The sequence below is a fragment of the Uloborus diversus genome, chromosome 2, assembly GCF_026930045.1.
Source record: "Uloborus diversus isolate 005 chromosome 2, Udiv.v.3.1, whole genome shotgun sequence".
In the NCBI taxonomy this organism is placed as follows: Eukaryota; Metazoa; Arthropoda; class Arachnida; order Araneae; family Uloboridae; genus Uloborus; species Uloborus diversus.
This window is the reverse complement of record NC_072732.1, coordinates 158,591,275-158,610,622: the sequence shown is the minus strand read 5'-3', so window position 1 is coordinate 158,610,622 and position 19,348 is coordinate 158,591,275. Positions and strand designations below refer to the sequence as shown.

Below are 19,348 nucleotides of genomic sequence, written 5' to 3'. Positions count from 1 at the left end.
CTTGCTCTCCGTACGCGATTTCGAGATGATAATACTCGTATAGCGAAAATTTATAATAGAACAATGAAATATCTTGCCAACTGACAGCATTTAAATGAATCTTTCACAATCAGTAAATACCAGCTGCGTGCACAGACAATTTTGGGGCCCGTCACAAATGACTTTTACCGCCCCCCCTCCATGTTGTTTACCCTTACGTCCCTACACTTTATTTCACCCCTCATTTAAAAAATCTCAAGCCCCCTTCAGGTTCGGAACCGGACCAACAGGCGTCCTTCCCCCCTCCCCTTGTGCATGCCCCTGCTCATTGTATCAACACCCCAAAGCATGGACCACTTTTTGGAAGTACCGGGCCGCTTTGTTTAATGGTGCAGGCCCCTTTAATTTTTGTTAATAGATGAACTAATATAAGTTTTTAACGCTCTTTTTTCGTTCCGGGCCTTTTTTTTTATGCCGTGTCGGACCCCATTTTCTCTGGCTTCCTTTCGTTTTCTCAATGTGGGAGTCATGGTCCCCAAAGCTCTAAAAACTAGAGATAAAGTTGATAAGCGAGGAAAGCTTCTTCTGAACTTCTGCTATTTACTTTGATCCCTGCTTAGGATGGAAAAAAAAAATCTGTTTCCAAACGCTATTTTCACATGAGTAAACAAACTACATGCTTTTTTTATATTATAACACTTTAAAGAATGCTAGGTGTGAATTTAGTTGTATTAAATTCAATAAAAAAAAATTGCTGGAAGTGGCCCACTCGGCGGTTGGCCCAGTCGGGGATCCCCGACTAGCCGATCTGGCCAGTCCGCTCCTGTGTATGTAACTATGTATGCAACTATGTATGTATGTATGTCCAAGTTACTTCTCCCGAACGACCATCGAACCAGGTATCGATGGATTCGTAATCTTTCAGTCTTTATGTTTCGCTTTTAAACATAATCCTCCGATAATAATTAGCGGAGATATCAATTAAAAACAAGTAATTATGACACGCAGATTTCGACATAAAATCCCTATTTTTCGAAGGCTTTCCTCCATTTAAATTATTATTCAGCGCTTCATCTCAACTTTCTTTAAGAATCCTTTTATTAAAATTTATAGCTTGAAGCATGGCCCCACTCAATACTTAAGTAGTAAGCGCCAGCGCATTGAGTTGGACCATGCTTGAAGAAAATCATGAAATGAAAGATCTGTTGCCATTTTTTTTTTGCTAAATATGAACGAATAAAATTCTGGTTTTCTTTTGAGGTTTTTTCTGCAATCGGAGGATTTAAAATTTTTCCTTTTTGGATTTTTTTTCTGCAATCTACCGCAAAATTTTACTGATTTTTTTTTCGTTCAATCCTGATTGTTGAACACGTCACACGTGTCACTTGACATAACTTTTATTTTCGAGGTAGACCGCGCAAAGCCGGGTCACACATGAAGTATTTTTTATTTATATCAAAATATTTTATTTATTTTTAATTCATGCATACAGATATGGAGTAGCTTTAGTGGTCAATACCTATAACGCTATATTTTAGAATATATTTTTTCTTGTAAGCGTTTCGCGGTTCCCTTTTAAATTAGGAATGTGCGTAACGTAGTATAGTATTCTTTAAATGATCACTACTCTCCAGTCCACATCTTTGAATTGTTTTTTAATAATAATTAATCTAGTCCATTTTTAGTAGACTTCAATCGAATACAAAAGGAGAACAATCTTAGCATAAGAAGACAAAAACAAAGAAAATGAGTTCGACTAAGAATTTTGAAAGGATTTATTTTCATAATTTCAAAATAAAGTCAATTTCTAGCATAAATTTGTTTTACAGTAAAATAAAACCTTAGTGAAATGATTAATTTCCAAAATATCACATTCATTTTTATTATTATTCATTTCCTTGCTGTGTGAAAAAATATTGTTCATTTCCTCTTTTCAAGCGATCTAACATCCTCCTTCTGTGACAAAAGAAATGTAAAAAAGTAAAATTTAACTTATTTAATGACTTCTTAACTAATTAATTTATTAAGTGTCATTATGCATTAATCAATCAATCTGTATTCTATATTATTCGGATTGGCTGCGGCACCGGGATATATATGTTCTCCCTGAGCTTTGCATTCATCAAAATGGCGATCGACGAGTCTTTGATTGGTGCCTCGTTTGATGGAATCATCCATGTATCTGGAAGTGGTTGTGTTCATCGGTGCCAACCAGGCGATGTCCATTTGATAGGGTGATTTAGACGGACGCTCATGAACTTCGATGCATGTTGTCTCTATCGCCAACGACCGCTCTTTACGCTGCAGATCGTCCTCAACTTCATGTAAATGTTCTTGGGCCCTGTTGAGCATGTTCCTGTTGAAGGAAATGATTGGTTAGATCAAAGTTTGCAACAAGATTTAAAATTCTCACCATACTACACTGTAAAAAAAAAAGCGATACATCACTGATTGCTTCCAGGTGACTTTCGGAGTTTGAAAGAGTTACGCAAGTTTCCTGTGAAAAACAAGTTTTTTTTTTTGCGAAAAAATTTCCTGAATCGTAACAAAATGTTTCGAATGCCGATTCTATACTGTGGAGAAAAACATTTTTAGCTAATAGTTAAAAAATATATCAGGTGTTTCGCCTTTCACTTAGTTATGGCCCTCCGGATTAATTGAGCCCTAATAAGGGCGTAATGCAGTCTCCGGATATTGAATAATTGGTTTCAATTGTGTTTCAGCTTCGACCATATTTGCTTTAAGAGCTTTCCTGGTAAGTCATCAGGAAGGTACTAAGCGATTACGATACACATGCATAACTTTTCACTTGTGTTAGCTGAGTTAGTCCAGAAACATGATTGGCTTTGATTGGGAAGGTTTCTGAATTTTTCAGAAAGATTCCAAGTTAATATCAGGAAAGGTTATTAATTTTTAGCAGGGAAACTTTACACATTTTTGCCAGATATGTTATTGGCAGAAATTAGGCACATTAGCTGCCCATTATTTTCCATTAACGTTTCGAAATTTTTTTACTGTGTAGTCGCACAGCGATAATTGGATACATTTTTCTTGAAAACCGAAGGTTCCCAGTTTTAATTCCTACACTGCAGTTATTGATTTGAGAAACTAGGAAGTGTGATGGTGGTTGGCCGAAGAAATGCCAAGATGCGCATGATTTAAAAAACCTATGATAACAATGATGATTCTGTTTGAACTTGTTTGGGCAGTTGAAAAGAACAGAGTACAGCAATCCTACCAATGAACATAAGGGGGACATTTTCTAGTCATTTTCATTTTGGAATTGTAACGAAGGAAATAACTTTTGCCTATTCATCTAAGAAAAAACTTTTGAAACCTCATTTTTTAAAACAAATTATGAACTGTTCATTCACTGGAGTGTATTTTCATATACAGGCATATACAGGTTGGACTACCCTTCTTGGTCTTTTATCTTTATTCTCCGTGGTGGATCTGTACTATGTTTACGAAGCCCTCTGAGTTGCTAAAATATTTTGAACCCTTCGTACAACGTTATACCGTCGACTCCCAATAACTCGAAGTTCCAAGGGACAGGCAAAAAACTTTTGAGTTATTGATAATCCGAGTTATGGGAAGCCACAGCCAGCTAAAGAGTTTGGGACGCAAAGAAAACTTCGAAATAAAGGATTATTTGAGTTATAAAGCTTCGAGTTATCGCGAGTTGACTGTAATCTTCTGTATGAAATTTTTGCCGTCAGCTCTGTTATAATTGTTCCAGCTTGACGATGTCAAAATAAGCGAATCTTTAGCACGTGAAACAAACTAACAAAAAAAAAAAACATTAAAGCGTACTAAATTTAGTTAACTTTTGGCAAAGATTTAATTGGTTTTCACTGATAACTGATCGAAACCTATGTAATAGCTGAGTGTTGCTGGAAATAACAGAAATATAGCTAGGATTTTGTTTCGAGGCGTGAAAATACTCCTTGCCAATTTTTAGAGGAGTGAAATGTAGGAAAAAACTGACAACTATAATAGTGATCAGTAAAAAAAAACTAGCTGCGGATTAACTAGCAGATGGCAATCGCTATTATAGTTGTCAGTTTTTTTTTTCTTTTTTTTACTCCTTCAAAATAAATTTCACTTCTCTAAAAAATGACAAGGAGTATTTTCACGCCTTGAAAAAAATCCTAGCTATATCTCTGTTTATATGTATGTATTGTAAATTGTATACACACTCATATATATTAGAAACTTTGAAGCATGTGATTTTTTAAGTCAAAAGTGTTCCGAATATGAATTAAATTACAATATGGGGCATAAACTTAGTTATTGGATTTTGTTTTCCCTTCCCCCTCCTTTTACATTTCCTGATCCAATTTTATTTTCACATCAACAGTTTAAGATTCAAAAGCAATTGAATCTTAAAGGAAGTGTCAGAAATTCCATTACTCACTTGACATCCCGCAATTTCTGAGCTAGATGCTCTCTTGATTCCATCACGTTCCTCATTTCTTCCTCCAATCCCACAGTTGGATCGTCTCGACAAAGTTCAAATCTTGGTCTAAATTTCCGATTTTCTAATCGGGTTTGAGTCAACTTGAGATTGCCCCTCGAAGTGTCTATCGTCTGCTCTACGGTCAGCATTTCTCTGTCCAGTCTGTCGATTTCGTCTTTTAAGTCCTTCCTTTGGGCAGCCAGAATATCACGCGCCTGAAAAAAAGAAAAACTTTCAACAATTTGTGCAAAAGTTTGTTTTACCCAAGGCTTCACTTGATACGCGTCTTATCAGGCTCAGTCATTTCAATAAAAGTTGTAGTATGAAACCAATCAAACAAACAAAAAACCTGGTCAGACTTCAGTGACATCTGGTGGATTTTGTGGCAACTTTTAACTATATAAACAACAGATAAGATTATTCTTAAAGAGAATAGTTATTCAAAATTGAGTTCAAAAGTATTTGAGTTAATTTAAAAGCGGTTTTTTTCTTCCCGAGGAAAAGTGCTTGAAAATATATTTTAGGCAAAAAGTGAAAAAATATGAAACTTTGTTTTCAAGAAAAATTAAGTTTGGAAACAAAATCAGATGAATATAAGATGAGGAAGACAAATCTATTTAAATTCCGTGTATGAAAAAATTTTGTGATTAATTATTCCAACTTTTCGCAATAAGCATTTTCAAAATTATTTGAGTAATGTAACTGCAAACCTTCAATAAATATAAATAGGAGTGAGCATTTATTGCAATTTATACATTGAATAACAATTTCAAACGAGCTTAAAAAGAAGTTTTCTGTTCGAAAACGTATGTGAATAAATGTTTTGAAAATACTGTTATTTTTTCTTTTTTTTTGGGGGGGGGGGAGGTAATTTCTGCTTCCAATTAATAAAAAACAAACATTGGAAATTTGGCTCTGAATGAAATAATGCGTAATATTATATAATTAAACATTACATCTTCTGGACGAAACCATGCTGTCTATTAAACGTATGAACTATGCTTAGTAATTTTTATCAAGAAAAAGTATTTTTTTGGTTTTATTATGCAAAAATTAATTACATATGCTTCATCAAGCACAACTGATAAATATATTTATCAGTTAAAACAGAAAACAAATGAAAGTAACGATTGTTTCTGATAATTATTACTAACCCAGGCAACGCCGGATATTTTTGTTAGTTGATAAATATATTTATGGAAACATTCAGATAGCTTTTAGTATTTTTTTTTCTTATACTTTAAAGTTTAATTCAAAATTAGTTATTTTTTAAAAACATATTCTGAAAATGGTGAATAGCTCAATTTGATATCTTTAGTTCTTTTACAATAAGAACTATTAAAATGCAAAAACAAAATGCATGGAGATACAATTTTTCTAAAGAAAAGTAAGTAGAAAAGATATCAAATAAAAAATTTGCCATAAAACTGATCGTTAGTATCGATCATTATAAATTACAATTTATATCATAAAGGAGTAGGAGTACGTTGTATGTTAAAAAACAAAAATTTAAATCATTTAAAAGTACATTGAAACAATAATGAATTCACCCGGAAAAACATGCCAATAAAAATTTCAAAAAAGGAAAACATGGCAGCTTTTCATTTAAAGATTTTTATAAACCTATACATTCCAGCCTTTAAAAAAAATTAAAAATTCCTACTTTTTTTTCTTTTTTTTTTGAACAAAACTTTTGCTTGTTGAAAAAATAAATAAATAAAAATAATAATAACACTTAAAAAAATAAAAACAAGCCTGTTAAAAAGGTAAACGGTATTCCAATATTTACGCATTGTGAGGAAATTTAAAGGGGAGAAACTTCGCCACAAAAATACATTATTGCACAAAAAAACATGAAATGTTCCACAAATTTTTAAATTATTTGTTAAAGATTAAATTTGAAAAAAAAAAAGCCATTAAGTAACATAAAAAATTACATTAAAATGAAAAAAAAAAATTGGAAAATTAAATTAAGCTATTTCGTAATCCGCCAAATCAAAACTAAACAGTATTAGGAATGTTACTGTATTCAGCCAAGGATTCATTAAAGTGTAAAATAATTCGCCAGATAAATGTATTAATTAATTAAAAAACAATAAAAGTTCCATCAAAGTATCAAAAGAACAAACATTGGCGACAGCAATTTTAGTAATGGAAAAAGTTTTCGCCAATTTCACATGTTCCGCGACTCGATAATTCCCCCATGATTTTAATGTGAATATTAAATGGCAAGAAATATAATGCTGTCAAATTTTGTGACGCCAAAGAATTTTATATATGTGCGTCACGATGCATTTCAACTCTTGGCGATTATTTTTCATTTTATTTGTTGTCCCCGTATTCGGGTTTTTGGTTTCAATAAAATGAAGCTTTTATAATTGTCAAATATAGTTTGTTCAGCATATTTTTTTTTATATTTTACTAAAATTTTTAGTGTCGTTTCGTGGGTAGTTTCATTTACTGACCAGGAAACATCACGAGTTCAGTAATCATGAAAAAAGTTAAAAATGGTCGCATTCGAAAGAGTATCTTTAGAAAAAAATTTGACCCAAATATTGTGTGCCCTCGTCCTTTTGTTTTTGAGATATGGGGGGTCAAAGTCTGTCGAAATCTTACGAAAATTCGCCAAATTTAAAGACTTGGCAAGAAATGGAAAATACCACGTGATTTCATCGCCTGCGTCTAGCAAGACTCTCATTTCCATTTCTGGTCATCTGCAAAGCGCGTAAACGATGTTTCGAATTAACCCTTTACTTGTGTGGGTAAAATTAAAAAGTAACTATGAAGCCTGTGAAATGGAAACTAGAGAGCTTTATCCAGAGGAGATACAACTTTATAACGAAATTGAACGTAGATTTAACTTTGTAATCGTGATAATAATGCATTTCAGAATTTAAGTGCATTTCAAGTGTGTTTTACTTAACTAATTTAAGTTTGTACTCTTGTAATGAAATGTGTTGTAAGTAATTAATAATTATGTACGAGAATTAATATGAATAACTAAAAAAAACATGCTTATTAAAGCTTATATTGAAAATAAAATGGACAGTTTTTGATGTTGAAAGAACATGATCATGGATTGTAGTATCCCAGCTCTTATTTATTTTTTCAAAAGTTATTATCATTCATGAAGTTTTATTGTCTGACCACTGCTAGCGAAAATGTTTAATTTAAAATCGGAAAAAATAATAATTAAAAAAAAGAAAACAACGGATAGTAAATGCCAAAAATTTGCACAGCAAAACTAACGATGTCGGAAATTACTTCATAACAGATTCTTATCAAAAATTTTATAGTCGACGTTCATTACAACAACCCCTGTAGTTCGAAAAAGTCTCACTGCGACTGAAAGTCGCTATAACGTAAATGCACATCATATTGCATGTTATTTAGTCATTTTTAAAAATACTGAAGTCACTTTTACCAATTATGTTTCACGTTAAAAGGGAATTCAAATACGAGCAAAATAAAAATTAATACAGTTTTTTTTTTTTATTTGACTTGTTAGAGGGTTTACACATAACTTGAAAACGATACACATAACGAAAAACACACTGGAAATAACTGACAGAAATCGTTTTTTTTTTAATTTGAGAACATGGTTTGAAATCTTTAAAAATGTCGTTTTCTTCGTATTTAGATACTGTTGAAGACTTCAGATTTACGACTTTTCAAAAAAAAAAAAAAAAAAGACTTTAAAGTGTGTTTACCGTTTCTCTACGGTTATCATATTTTTTTCAAAACAGTTTCATCATCGAATAAACTCTTTCAGTGGAAATATTTCACCCGCATAAAAGTTTTAAACATCAGTTTTTTAAGCCTTAAGAATAACAAAAAATTCCATTGTTTTTACAATAAAATAAAACAAATATTTCGGGCTGTGGCGTTTTCCCCTATACAGTTGCACGTCAATATCCCGGAACACAAGCCCCTAAAAATTTCAATGCCGCAGTCTGTGCCACGACACCCCGCGCCATGGTAGTCACCCCGAGTAAAGAATTAATGCGATATTTCTCACGCGCTTTGGTGGTCACCAAATATGGAAGTGAAATGTCTTGTCAGATGCAGATGTTGAATTCGCGCCTTACCTTCCATTTCGGAACAAAACTCGCTAAATTTGGCGACTTTACTAAAAATTTCGGCAATTTTTAAGACATCATATTTCGATAACGTGGTCACGAGGGCACGTAGTTTCAGTGCCATAAACATGTTTTCCAATGCTCTTTCGAATGCCACCAATTTGGAATTTTTTTGAATTTCCTTGATCGTGATGTTTCCTGGTGAGAGGATTATTGAAACTTTATATAAATAAAAGTTAATAAAATTATATCTAATAAAACTTTAAATGCTTTCGATCATCGAATTTATTTATTTTTCGAAGTAGTATGTTATTTTGTTTTTTTCGCGGATTTTTAATCAAAACAAAGTAAAATAATTCGCCAAATAAAAACGAGATGTTAAAATAATATGAGAAATCTCGTTAAAATATTTCGCTAAATCAATTTCAATTCAAAATTATTATGTGACATAATCAGCAGAATAAATTAACCTTGTCATAAGTAAAAATTGAAAGTGTGTAAATTTTGTAAAATTAGAAAAAGAAGCAAACATACGACAATGTAAGCCTTATTTTTTAATTTTCGCCGACGATGATGTTAAGTGCAATTTTTCAGTTTTCGCCAAGTAAAGGTAAAGAGAAAATTCACCAAGCTGAGCGACGTACCTGTAACTAAATAATATCAAAAGAGCTAATATGTATTACAGTCTTACCGATATTGTGAAAATAAAACAATTATTGTCGAAATCTTGACGATTGCGCCATTAAATACCTCCTTTAAATATGCAGTAAAATATTATATAATTTATACACAACAAGGTTTCCTTCTCAGACATTTTTTTTTAATTTAGAGGAAGAGTAATGTTCGAACCCTTCTCGATATCAAATCACATTAAATGTCTCAAAAAATGTATACGTAATCTCTGGGGCCGACTTACTAAAAGTGACACCAAGGCTCAAAATGTTTTGTTCCCTGTGCTTCAGGGATGCATTTTACCAGAAGTGAATGCCAATGAGAAATAGTTGAATACTGAGTTGGGACCAGCTTTACCTGAAAAGGGAATTTATTTTCCTTGAAATACAGACCAAGTACGCCGTTCCGGCATCAATTTAACATGTACTACACTATACTCATCGGTTAACCATATCAATGAAATTTTACGTTAAAGATTGAAAAAACATCACTTTTTACAGCAGAAATAATACGTTAACTAATGTAAACAAATGATTTCCCCCGGTTATACTACAGTGTCATCTTACGGGCACTGAAAATATTTCGTTTAGTTCCTCATGAAGTAAAAAAAAGAAAAAAAAATACAGGGAAAATGTCGGAACATTGTGACATTGTGAACATGAGAGCAAAGGAACGTTCTTCCTTTCTTTGCAGACGATGAAAATTCCACGAAATGTAAAAAAAACTTTAATATAATTGTAGATGGTTTTTTTTCATTTCTTGTTTTCTCTCTCTTTCTTTTCCACTCGAAATGATTCTGACTGAGTAAAGGATTGAAAATCAGCAGGGTTGGCAAAAAAACCCATGGACCCAGGGTTTTTTGGTGTTTTTTAAATGAAACCCAAAATAACCCAACTAAAATTGGGTTTTTTAAAAGAAATGTGGGTTTTTTTTGTCTTTTTTTAGGGAAAATGTGCGGTACTTGTAGCATATTGTAGCGTAAGTACATGGTCAAAGTGCAAAAATTATCTTCGGGTAAAAAAAGCTGGAAAACTAGTTAAAATTAAGCGTTTTCTGAAGAAAAGTATAAAAGACGAAAAAACCCAAGAATGGTGAAGTTTCGGATTTTTTAATTTTCATTATTACCAACAGTTAAAGCAAAGTTACTTCTCGAGTGATAAAATCTATTGTTCGTTTTTAATTACTACATTTTCTTTTGCATTTTACTTTATTGTTTTTCATTTTGTTATGAAAAACTACTGTAGAACCTCAACTAGTTTGAATCCCTTTTTACTGAATTCCAGCTTAATCAAGACATTTCATTGAATTTTATGTTGCCGGTTTTTCTATTTCTGTGCACAAAGTAAGAAATATTAAACTTTTTCGTAAGATAATGAAAATACTGTACCTGTTCTGTTTTCTGTCGACCGTTTGAAAAATCTGTTTATTTCTAAAAAAATATACCTTGTGTTTATTCGAGATTTGTGACGTCTTGGTTAGCAGAAAATAATTCACATGAAAGCCTTTTAACTAGATTAGTTTCTTCTGTACAATTTACAAATATTGAGAAAATCAGACGTGACAGGACTTGGTCAAGATAATTTGAGTTATTTATTGACCAGTTAAAGAAAAAAGTTAAATACATTTATTTAAAATCTGAAGTATTTTTTTTAATGCCGTTAAGAGTTAAGAAATAGTGTTAAAGTTCATAATTCATTTTTTATGCTCATTGTCTGTGGTGAAGAACAAATAAAAAGAAGTTTAAATTATGAAAGTATTTAAATTAATTAATTTTTTTAAAAACTTCTCAAAAAATTAAAAAAACCCAAAAGTGGGCTAAATAATGGGTTTTTTTAAATGGGTTTTTCAAAAAAAAAAAAAAACCTATTGGGTCCAATTCGGCCAACCCTGAAGACCAGCCTATATACTAAGCTGTCTATATGTTACGCATGGGAAACACTTGTTGTAATCGTACCACTGAACAACTCATTTCCGCAATAAATTATCATCTTCTTTATTACTGCGTCAATTATTTAGCTCTCCCAAAGTACACAAAGACCGATCTCTAAAGCACAAGACTTTTTATGAACTGCTTACTTGTTCAAAATGGTTTTAGGATTATTCGAGATTGAATTTGATCCGCTCTTTCTTATTCATGGCTACTTTTCATGGTTATTCAGGTCCATGCCCAGGATTTCAAAAGTGGAAGTGTAAAAAAAAAAAAGAACAAGAAAAAAAAGAAAAAAAAACCCCTTCGTGACGGTATATTTTCAGCTGTAGTTGTATTTCCTAGAGGGCAATTGGAACTTTTAAAAAAAGAATGAAGAATGAAGCAATACGGTAAAACCTTTAAAGTTTACCACAGTTGTAAGCTCACCACCTGTCTAAGTTTACCAATTTTGTCTGATGCAGAATTAGTCCTAATCATACAGTTCATAAATCCTCTATAACGGTGGTTTTCAACCTTCTAACTCCTGAGGACCACTTGGTAACCTTCCAAATCTTAAGTGGACCACACACAATATAGAAATAATATTTTCACAACTGTTATAGTATTGGTGAAATGAGATGAATCCAAAAGTTCTCCGCAATAAATTTAATTACCACTATAAAAACGATATAGATTATTTTTCACTACCTGTTCGCCGACCACAGGTTGAAAACCACTGCTCTAGAAGTTGACCACTTAAACCGAAAGCGGTCAACTTACACAGGTTTCACTGATATGAAATGAAACAACTGACCTGCAGCGTTTCATGTCGTCGTTTTCTCATTGCGAATTGGGTAGCTTCTCTCTGGTGGCGAATGTTATTGGTGGTCTTGCGTATCAGATTCCAGGAATCATTCGTGGCCCTGGTGGCTCTCGCAATGGCATCCTCAGCGGATCTTCTTCTGTCAACACTGTTCTGCAACCACGTGTCCAGGCTCACAGGGCATTCGCCAGCAGAACAGGCATCAGCTGGCCAAGGTTTGAAGCTAATGATATTGGTAGAGGTGGGAGTAAGAGACAGTTGAAACCTGTCGTTTTTCAGAGCTGAATCTTTATCTTTAAGGTCAGCTTCTAATTTATCCCGTTGTTCTTTCAGTTGAATGAGGTGATCCCAGTCATGGGCGGCACAATCTCTCAAAGCGTTATTTATTTTGTGGATTAGATCAACTTCCTGTAAAAAGCAATGATTACTTGGAACATCGTTCTCATTTGCTTGCACTCTTGCACATTTCAGAATGCATAAAGTTTATTTATTTCCTTATTTATTTTTTTGAAATTTTTCTTGTTTGAGTTTAACTATATTTTATACAGCACATCATATATATACAGCATATTTTATACAGCACATACAAAACAGTTTAGACCAAAATGATTTAAATTAGGCTAAAAAAAACTATTTTAATGAAACTGTTTACAACATTTGTGATCGAAAATGTTTTTTTTTTTTTCAAAAATATTCATCCGCTTGTATGTTTGCGTCTCATATTTTTCCTTTTAAAGCTAACAAGTATTTTGATAGCTATTAAAAACACACACTCACAAATTTTTCAGACAATCTGTAACAAATTTTGAACTGTAGATGGGGCTTTAAATCTAACTGAAGCTTAGATAAATTATTTTATACTTTTTAGTTCATTTTAAAACCATGGCATATTAAAACTTTTTATTTTTTAATTTTTTCTTTTTGTCAACGACTGAAAAGCTTGTTTCTCCAACCAAACAATGATAGAGCAAGTATACAAAAGGCTAATAAAAATAATTTCACTTCCAGCAATCTTTCACTCCTTTGGCAGCTTTGAGATAAGACAAACTAGATGAAGACTTATTCAGAGTATCATGGCTTAATAGTTTGTGAATCTTACTTTCTTAATTTCATGGTAGGGCTCGTCTTCGACGAGGTCTATTTCTTTTCTACGGTCTCTCAAATTGAGGCATTCTTTGGCAGCTTCGAAATAGGGCAAGTTGGCAGCAATCGTTCTCTCCGTTTCTAGTTTTGCCTCAGACAATCTGTCCACTGCCTCCTGCACTTCTCGAAGAGTTCGATCCAGGTTACGAAACCACTGATCCACATCATTGATGCGGTCTCCAAGCTTTTGGTTGGTGTCCTGGAAAAAGAACCCTTTAGTGCTGATAAAATAGCTAAGTTTTAATTTCAATTTCTACTCAGCAAGGATTTCACGTTCGGTTCCGATCTGATCGACATGATCCTGTTCCAGATAGAAAACAATCATGTTTGGGTATCAAATGTTAGAGCCACAGGTATTGCACAAACAAAAGTTTGAAATTTCACGAGTCGGAGTCTGTAATATTCCTAAAAGTTGACAAAGTTAGATCCACATGCGATATTCTTGCTGAGTACAAAAAACCACCATTCTAAATATTCTCCTCAACAACACATGATGGTGCTCACTGTGCTATGCTTTTGCTACTATTGTAAGCGGCACGTCTACTGCTACCTATCGATACTTCTACTACCGAATCCCACCACATCTCATGCAGCGCTCTCTCAATGTATTTAGTCGCTTACGACGTTAGTTTAGTAATCAGGCATATACTATTTTCTAAGTATATAATATTCTAAGTATATCTAGTGCACACACAAATATAGTTAAAATAAAAGCGTATATCAATGAAAAAACTAAATAAAAGCTAAGAATTTCGTTTTACTTTATTTATTTCATTTATTACTTTATTTTCAAATGAGTTCTTTCCATGAACCAAATCATATTCTCATATTCTTTTTTCATATCTCTATATCTTATATATGCGCGCTATTACCAAACATACTTAGCAAATATTTTTTCGTATGATTATTGGCAGCATTTTAGCTATCGATCTTTCTTATTCGATAATTGTTATATCTTTTTTTTTTGTTTTAAAGAAAAGAAGAAAAATTTCCGAATAGAAATTACGATAAAATTATTGCAGACTCATACTTTCTGAAAAAGATAACTACGTGTAATAGGGAAAACATTTTCATTTTAGCTGGACCATCTTCTAGAGGCAACGGAAATCAATTTATATGACAAAATAGCAGAGCATTTTTTAACATAGGTACTACGCGACACCAATGTCGCGTAGTGAAAAAAATCTGTCGCCTAGAAGATGCAAAATCAAACTACTGGGCGACATTGGAAAATTCAACAATGGTTCTACTCCTCGTTTTTGTAAACGAATTTCAAACCTTTCTTTTCTTTCCTCTTGAGCAACAGGAGCAACAGAATTACATCGGGCATTTTCCAGCCGTCAACCAAAAGCAGTTTTTTTTTTCTTTTTTTCCTACTCGTTTAAAACCTCCCGACTGGTTACGAAAACACATCATCCCCTGCGGGTTAAGGGGTGCTAATCGATGTCGCCATCCAGTCATCATTGTACCGTACATCGGGTAGACTCAGTGGTGTAAATTCCAGACTAATCAGTGATTCACTCGGGGTGTGATGATTTTTAGCGGGAACTTGAGGGCTTATAAACAAAATGGACAGTTTAGAGTAAGAGTTTACGATCGAAAGGCGTTTTCGTTGACAGTTTTTTTTTCTCGCCACCACTCAGCATGAAACGTTGTTCTTTCCTTCATCAAAAAGGTAAGAGAAATAAATGATTAGGCTTTGATTTTAATTTGTTGTTTAATTCAAATACATACGCTTTTCATTTTAATATATGTCTGAATAAATAAGAATGTCGGTATATGGTTTAGAGATGGGTTTTTCAACCTTTTTTACTCATGGACCACATTGCAAGTTTTTGGAGATGAGGCGGGCTAACAATACTTTAGTTCATATGGTTTAGTTCGCACTCCCCCCCCCCTCCTCAACCTGCCACATTCATACATAACTTTTTTTAGAATAAACGCTCAGTAGCATGGGGCAGGGGCGGATACAGAAAACTCTTTTGAAGGGGGCCCGGTAAATTGAATGCTCCCCCCCACACAACTACATTCGATGTTTCATAACAAAGTTTTCATGAATTTATTTTAAAATGTTTTATTTATTTATTTGTTTATTTTTTTTTAAATATTCCTTCTGTCAATATGAATCTACTTCTATACGTTCCTGAATATTATTTACTAACTTGAAAATCGCCCGTCAAGGTATGACCGGTGAAAATTGCTTCTACATTTGAACGAAGTCATTGCCTGTTTGGTGATATTTTGATACTTAAAATTGTAACCCTAGCCCCAGTGGATTAACCCAGTGATCTCCAACCTTTTTCACTCGCAGGCCACATTGCAAATTTTTGGAGGTGAGGCGGGCCAGTTCAACAGTATTTTAGTTCAGATGATCTATTTAGCGCTATTCCCCCCCCTCCTCCACCCATACATCGCGAATATATATATATATATTTTAATTAAGCGCTCAGCGGTGGGTTTTGAAAAATTCTGTGCTTGCTTCTATGTTGCTATATTTCCTTATACGTATTTGCTTTTAGCTAAATTACATTATATTTTAAGGGCCCATAAGCCGCTAATAATATAACGATGGAGAGTCTTGTAAAATTTAAAATAGTTCAGGAAACTGAAATAAAAAGTTTGCTGTGTCACAAAATCAAGTGAAGTTTCTCTTTTTTTTCTTTTTAAAGGCTAATGAGTGAGTGATACAAGACAAAATTATTGCAATGTACTAGAAATTTATTTTATTCAATTAATGACGATGAAAAAGTAGGAAAAGAATAACGTAACACGTTTAAAGCGTTTAAAAAAATTAAAAAAATTAATGAGAATATTGCATTTGTTTGATAAAATTTCAGTCCATTCAGGGACAAACTTCGTAGTTCCGATAGCTTTAACATGGATTTTTAAGTTAAATTTTTTTCTGGTAGAAAACTGTAAAATGAAACGCATGTTTTCACTGAGGCCAGGAACTGCCTAGTGCCAGGAAACTAACGGGAGAATGGGGCACGGAGAAAACAGATTTGTTCTCGGAAAGAGCAAAAAGAGAGATGAGTGCTGCAATCGTAGTTAACAGTACAAAATGATTAAAAAACGATATAAATTAACAATAAAAAGATTTTAAACAATTATTTGTAATTAAAAATAATATCTCAATTATATTTCCAACGAGACTGTCTCTGTTCCGAAAAAAAAAAGTTTGCAAGCTTCCCGCGGGCCGGACAAAATCTGTTCGTGAGCCGTAAGTTGGAGAGCCCTGGATTAACCCAAAACTCCAGTAGGTAGCGTTCATTGTTGACCATTTTTTTCTTTTCTTTAATCCCCTGAAATGACACAGTCTTACCAGTAAAATTGTTAAGTTGCCGGATCGAGTTCAGCCTTGTCACAATAAAGTCTTTCCCTGCATGTTAAACATTACCAAAACATATTATCAAATTATCATGCCGTGGCGCGAGTTTCATTGTTAAAACACGCGGATTACTCGATCATTTGCTATTATATATATGAGGATATGGTCCCTCCGAAATTAAAAGCTGGATCCGACCATGCATGTATTTGTCTTCTAGAAAGTGGTAAATGCTAGCCAAACGTTCGTTTGTATCACGACTCGACATATTTAAAAAATACTAATTGTTCTATGTTCTTATTTGTAACAAGCACATCTGTTTCGTTTCAAATGTCCATATTTGATGCGTCTGTTCTTGGTTATGCAGAAATAAATCACCAAGGTCATTTTCCAAACTTTTACCTAAACAACATTTGAAAATTTTCAAACATAAATATCATTAACTGTTTTATTTATTTCGCGAAAAATTTCTTGTAATAGTTTTTTTTAAAGGGTACAATCATATTCGAGGCAGTAAGAATCAAAAGGATGCAAGTGGCAAAATTAAAAATTTGGAGATAACCAGTGCAAATGGTAGGTGAACCCCTTCTCTGTCTTGGGGCAAGAGATGGTACTAGTAGCCCTGGTAGGTGCTGCTGTACAGCATGATTTAGAAAAAAAATTCCATGAAAGCCTACCTAGGACGTAATTTTTATACGCGCTTTACTCGAAACTTGCAAATGTCCACTTGCATCCCTTTGCTTCTCACTGCCTCATTTGAGCTTAGTATTTCATACAACTAGAGATATTTTACTTTAAAAGTAAATTTTTCACCTTCAATGTCATGAGTGTTACTGGACAACATGACAGTATTTCTACGAAGTATTTGTGTTTATTGTTACAAAAAATCATACATTTTATGGATAAATCTGTCCCTTGAATCGCATAAAAAAATAATATTTTTTAAATAAAAATGCACAATATTCATCGTCATGAATGTTACCAAGTATCATATTTTCACTGCCTGTCAAAATTATAAATGAAAAGAAAAAAAAATATTTTAAAATAACATTGTTAAGAAGATAACATTGCTTTTAAGTAAGCTACAAATTTTAATAGTTATTATGCATTTCTTTTGTTTCTTTGAATTGAATTTTAGAACTTGTTTACTAGGTAAAACTCACGACATATATAGTTAGACTTTGTTAAGATGTGCCGTTTCCGTTAATAATCGTGGTTTTTCCAAGAAACTGCAATATGATTTTTTTTTCATTTTAATTTCATATTTAAAAAAATATATATTATTGATTCCATCAAGGAAAAATTAGTGAACGAATCGCGATAACACGTTCCTTTGAGTTTGAAACCAGTGAGTTAAATGTATTCTGCCACTCTGGGCATCTGACTCCAGCATTACTTCTTTAGCTAACAAAACTGCTTTTGTTCAAAATATGCAATGTGTTTTGTGTTCTTTTTAATTATCTATATCCGTAAGCTTTCCAAAGATAGTCTACAATACGATTTTAAGTTTACAAATAAGAAAATTTTTCTGAGATGGAAAATCTTCTGGGATGAGAGGCCTTTCAATCTCTCCTCCTCTTAAATCCCCATACATCGTTTAAAACAGCATTTTCAGAGTTACAATTTCAAACAATTTCTGAAGGAGCTCTCCAAACCTCTTCTCCCCTACCATTACCAAAGATAATTAGAATGCATTTTTATGGCAGCAAGTTAGAAAAATTTCCTGGTGTGGGGTTTCGAGTCTTTCCTTCACGTAACATCATGAAAATATGGAATTAACATGCGTTTTAAGCACTACAATTGCAAAAAAATTCCACCGGAGAACCCCCGAACCTCCCTCTTTGCATAATTGGAAATAATATTTGCGTTTTTAAAAGGTTTCAATTTTGAAATATGAGCGAGAGGGGGGAGGGGTTCTCAGACCCCTTAATATTACGAAAAACAGTTAGAATGCATTTCTAAGATTACAAATGAGAAAAAATTCCTGGGAAGGGCCTTGAAATCTCTCCATAGACGGGGGAGCGCCACCAAGCCACTTCTCCCCTAACATTACCAAAGATCGTCTAAAATGCGTTTTTAAGACTACAAATTTGAAATTTTTCTTGAGGAGAAACCCCCGGACCCCCTTATTTCAGAGTTAATATTATACAGCAAGATATTCTCTTTTCCTGGTAATCTAATAAGCGAGCTCGACTACTTACAATCGGGTTCTTTTTGACAATATTTAGATTTATTAAAGGTTTACTCATAAACCAGAAGCTGAACCTATTATTTTTGTAGGTATTTAAGATACGCTTGAAATAATTAAAGGGTCGCCAGTTCCATACGTCCCCTACGTTTTTGATCTCACGACGAATATAAAAATATATATATAGCAACAGTTAGACATTTAATTATTTTAAACTTATGTCGCCTAGTGAAAATTCCTTAAAAAATGCTCTGCAAAATAGGCCCTTGATTTTTGAATTTATTTGTCTTCAGTTAAGGTGTCTAATTTTTTTAATTACAAATGAAAACTCACCTTAAGTTTCCAGGACATTGTATTGGAGACAGCATTTCGAAGTTGAGATGCTTCCTGTCGTACATTGTTGCCAGTAAAGTTGGTTCTCTCTGAGATTGTTTCGAGATTCTTATTGTAGGATTGCCAGTCATTTGGCGTGTAGTGGGGCATCAGTTTTTCTTGGTAGCTGTTGTACATCTTCAAGGTTGACAAGTACACACACAATCACAAAACGAATTTTCTAGAAGATTATGATTTTGTATTGAAGTAAAATAGGGGGAAAAAAGACAACCAAATATATGTTTGAAAAGTACGTGGCTTTATGGTAATGTGGACACTTGGCAACTTTAAAATAAATAGTTGACGAATAATTTTATATTTTAAGGGAAATTTTAATGTTATTTAAGTTATTTTTGAAAAATTCGATTTTTTCAGATCGATTAAGTTAATAATAGCTCT

General features: G+C 33.1%; 1 protein-coding gene across 1 annotated transcript; it reads right to left on the bottom strand.

The window, feature by feature from the left end:
* Positions 1-1,764: 1,764 nt before the first annotated feature.
* On the bottom strand, positions 1,765-19,122 carry LOC129217457 (tektin-B1-like). The gene is made up of 5 exons (XM_054851757.1): positions 18,911-19,122; positions 13,021-13,263; positions 11,913-12,329; positions 4,397-4,653; positions 1,765-2,335 (listed from the first exon to the last, which is right to left on the bottom strand). The coding sequence occupies exons 1-5, from the start codon at positions 19,085-19,087 to the stop codon at positions 2,020-2,022; spliced, it is 1,410 nt and encodes a 469-aa protein (XP_054707732.1). The 5' UTR covers positions 19,088-19,122; the 3' UTR covers positions 1,765-2,019.
* Between the last annotated feature and the right edge of the window lie 226 nt (positions 19,123-19,348).

Bases quoted from the DNA above. Each gene is read 5' to 3' on its own strand.
- LOC129217457 (XM_054851757.1), bottom strand. From the start codon at position 19,087: ATGTACAACAGCTACCAAGAAAAACTGATGCCCCACTACACGCCAAAT. The intron at 13,264-18,910 runs GTGAGTTTTCAT...TTCTTTTTCCAG, and splicing joins CAATGTCCTGGAAACTTAAG to GACACCAACCAAAAGCTTGG. The intron at 4,654-11,912 runs GTCAGTTGTTTC...TCTTTTTTTCAG, and splicing joins GACGACATGAAACGCTGCAG to GCGCGTGATATTCTGGCTGC.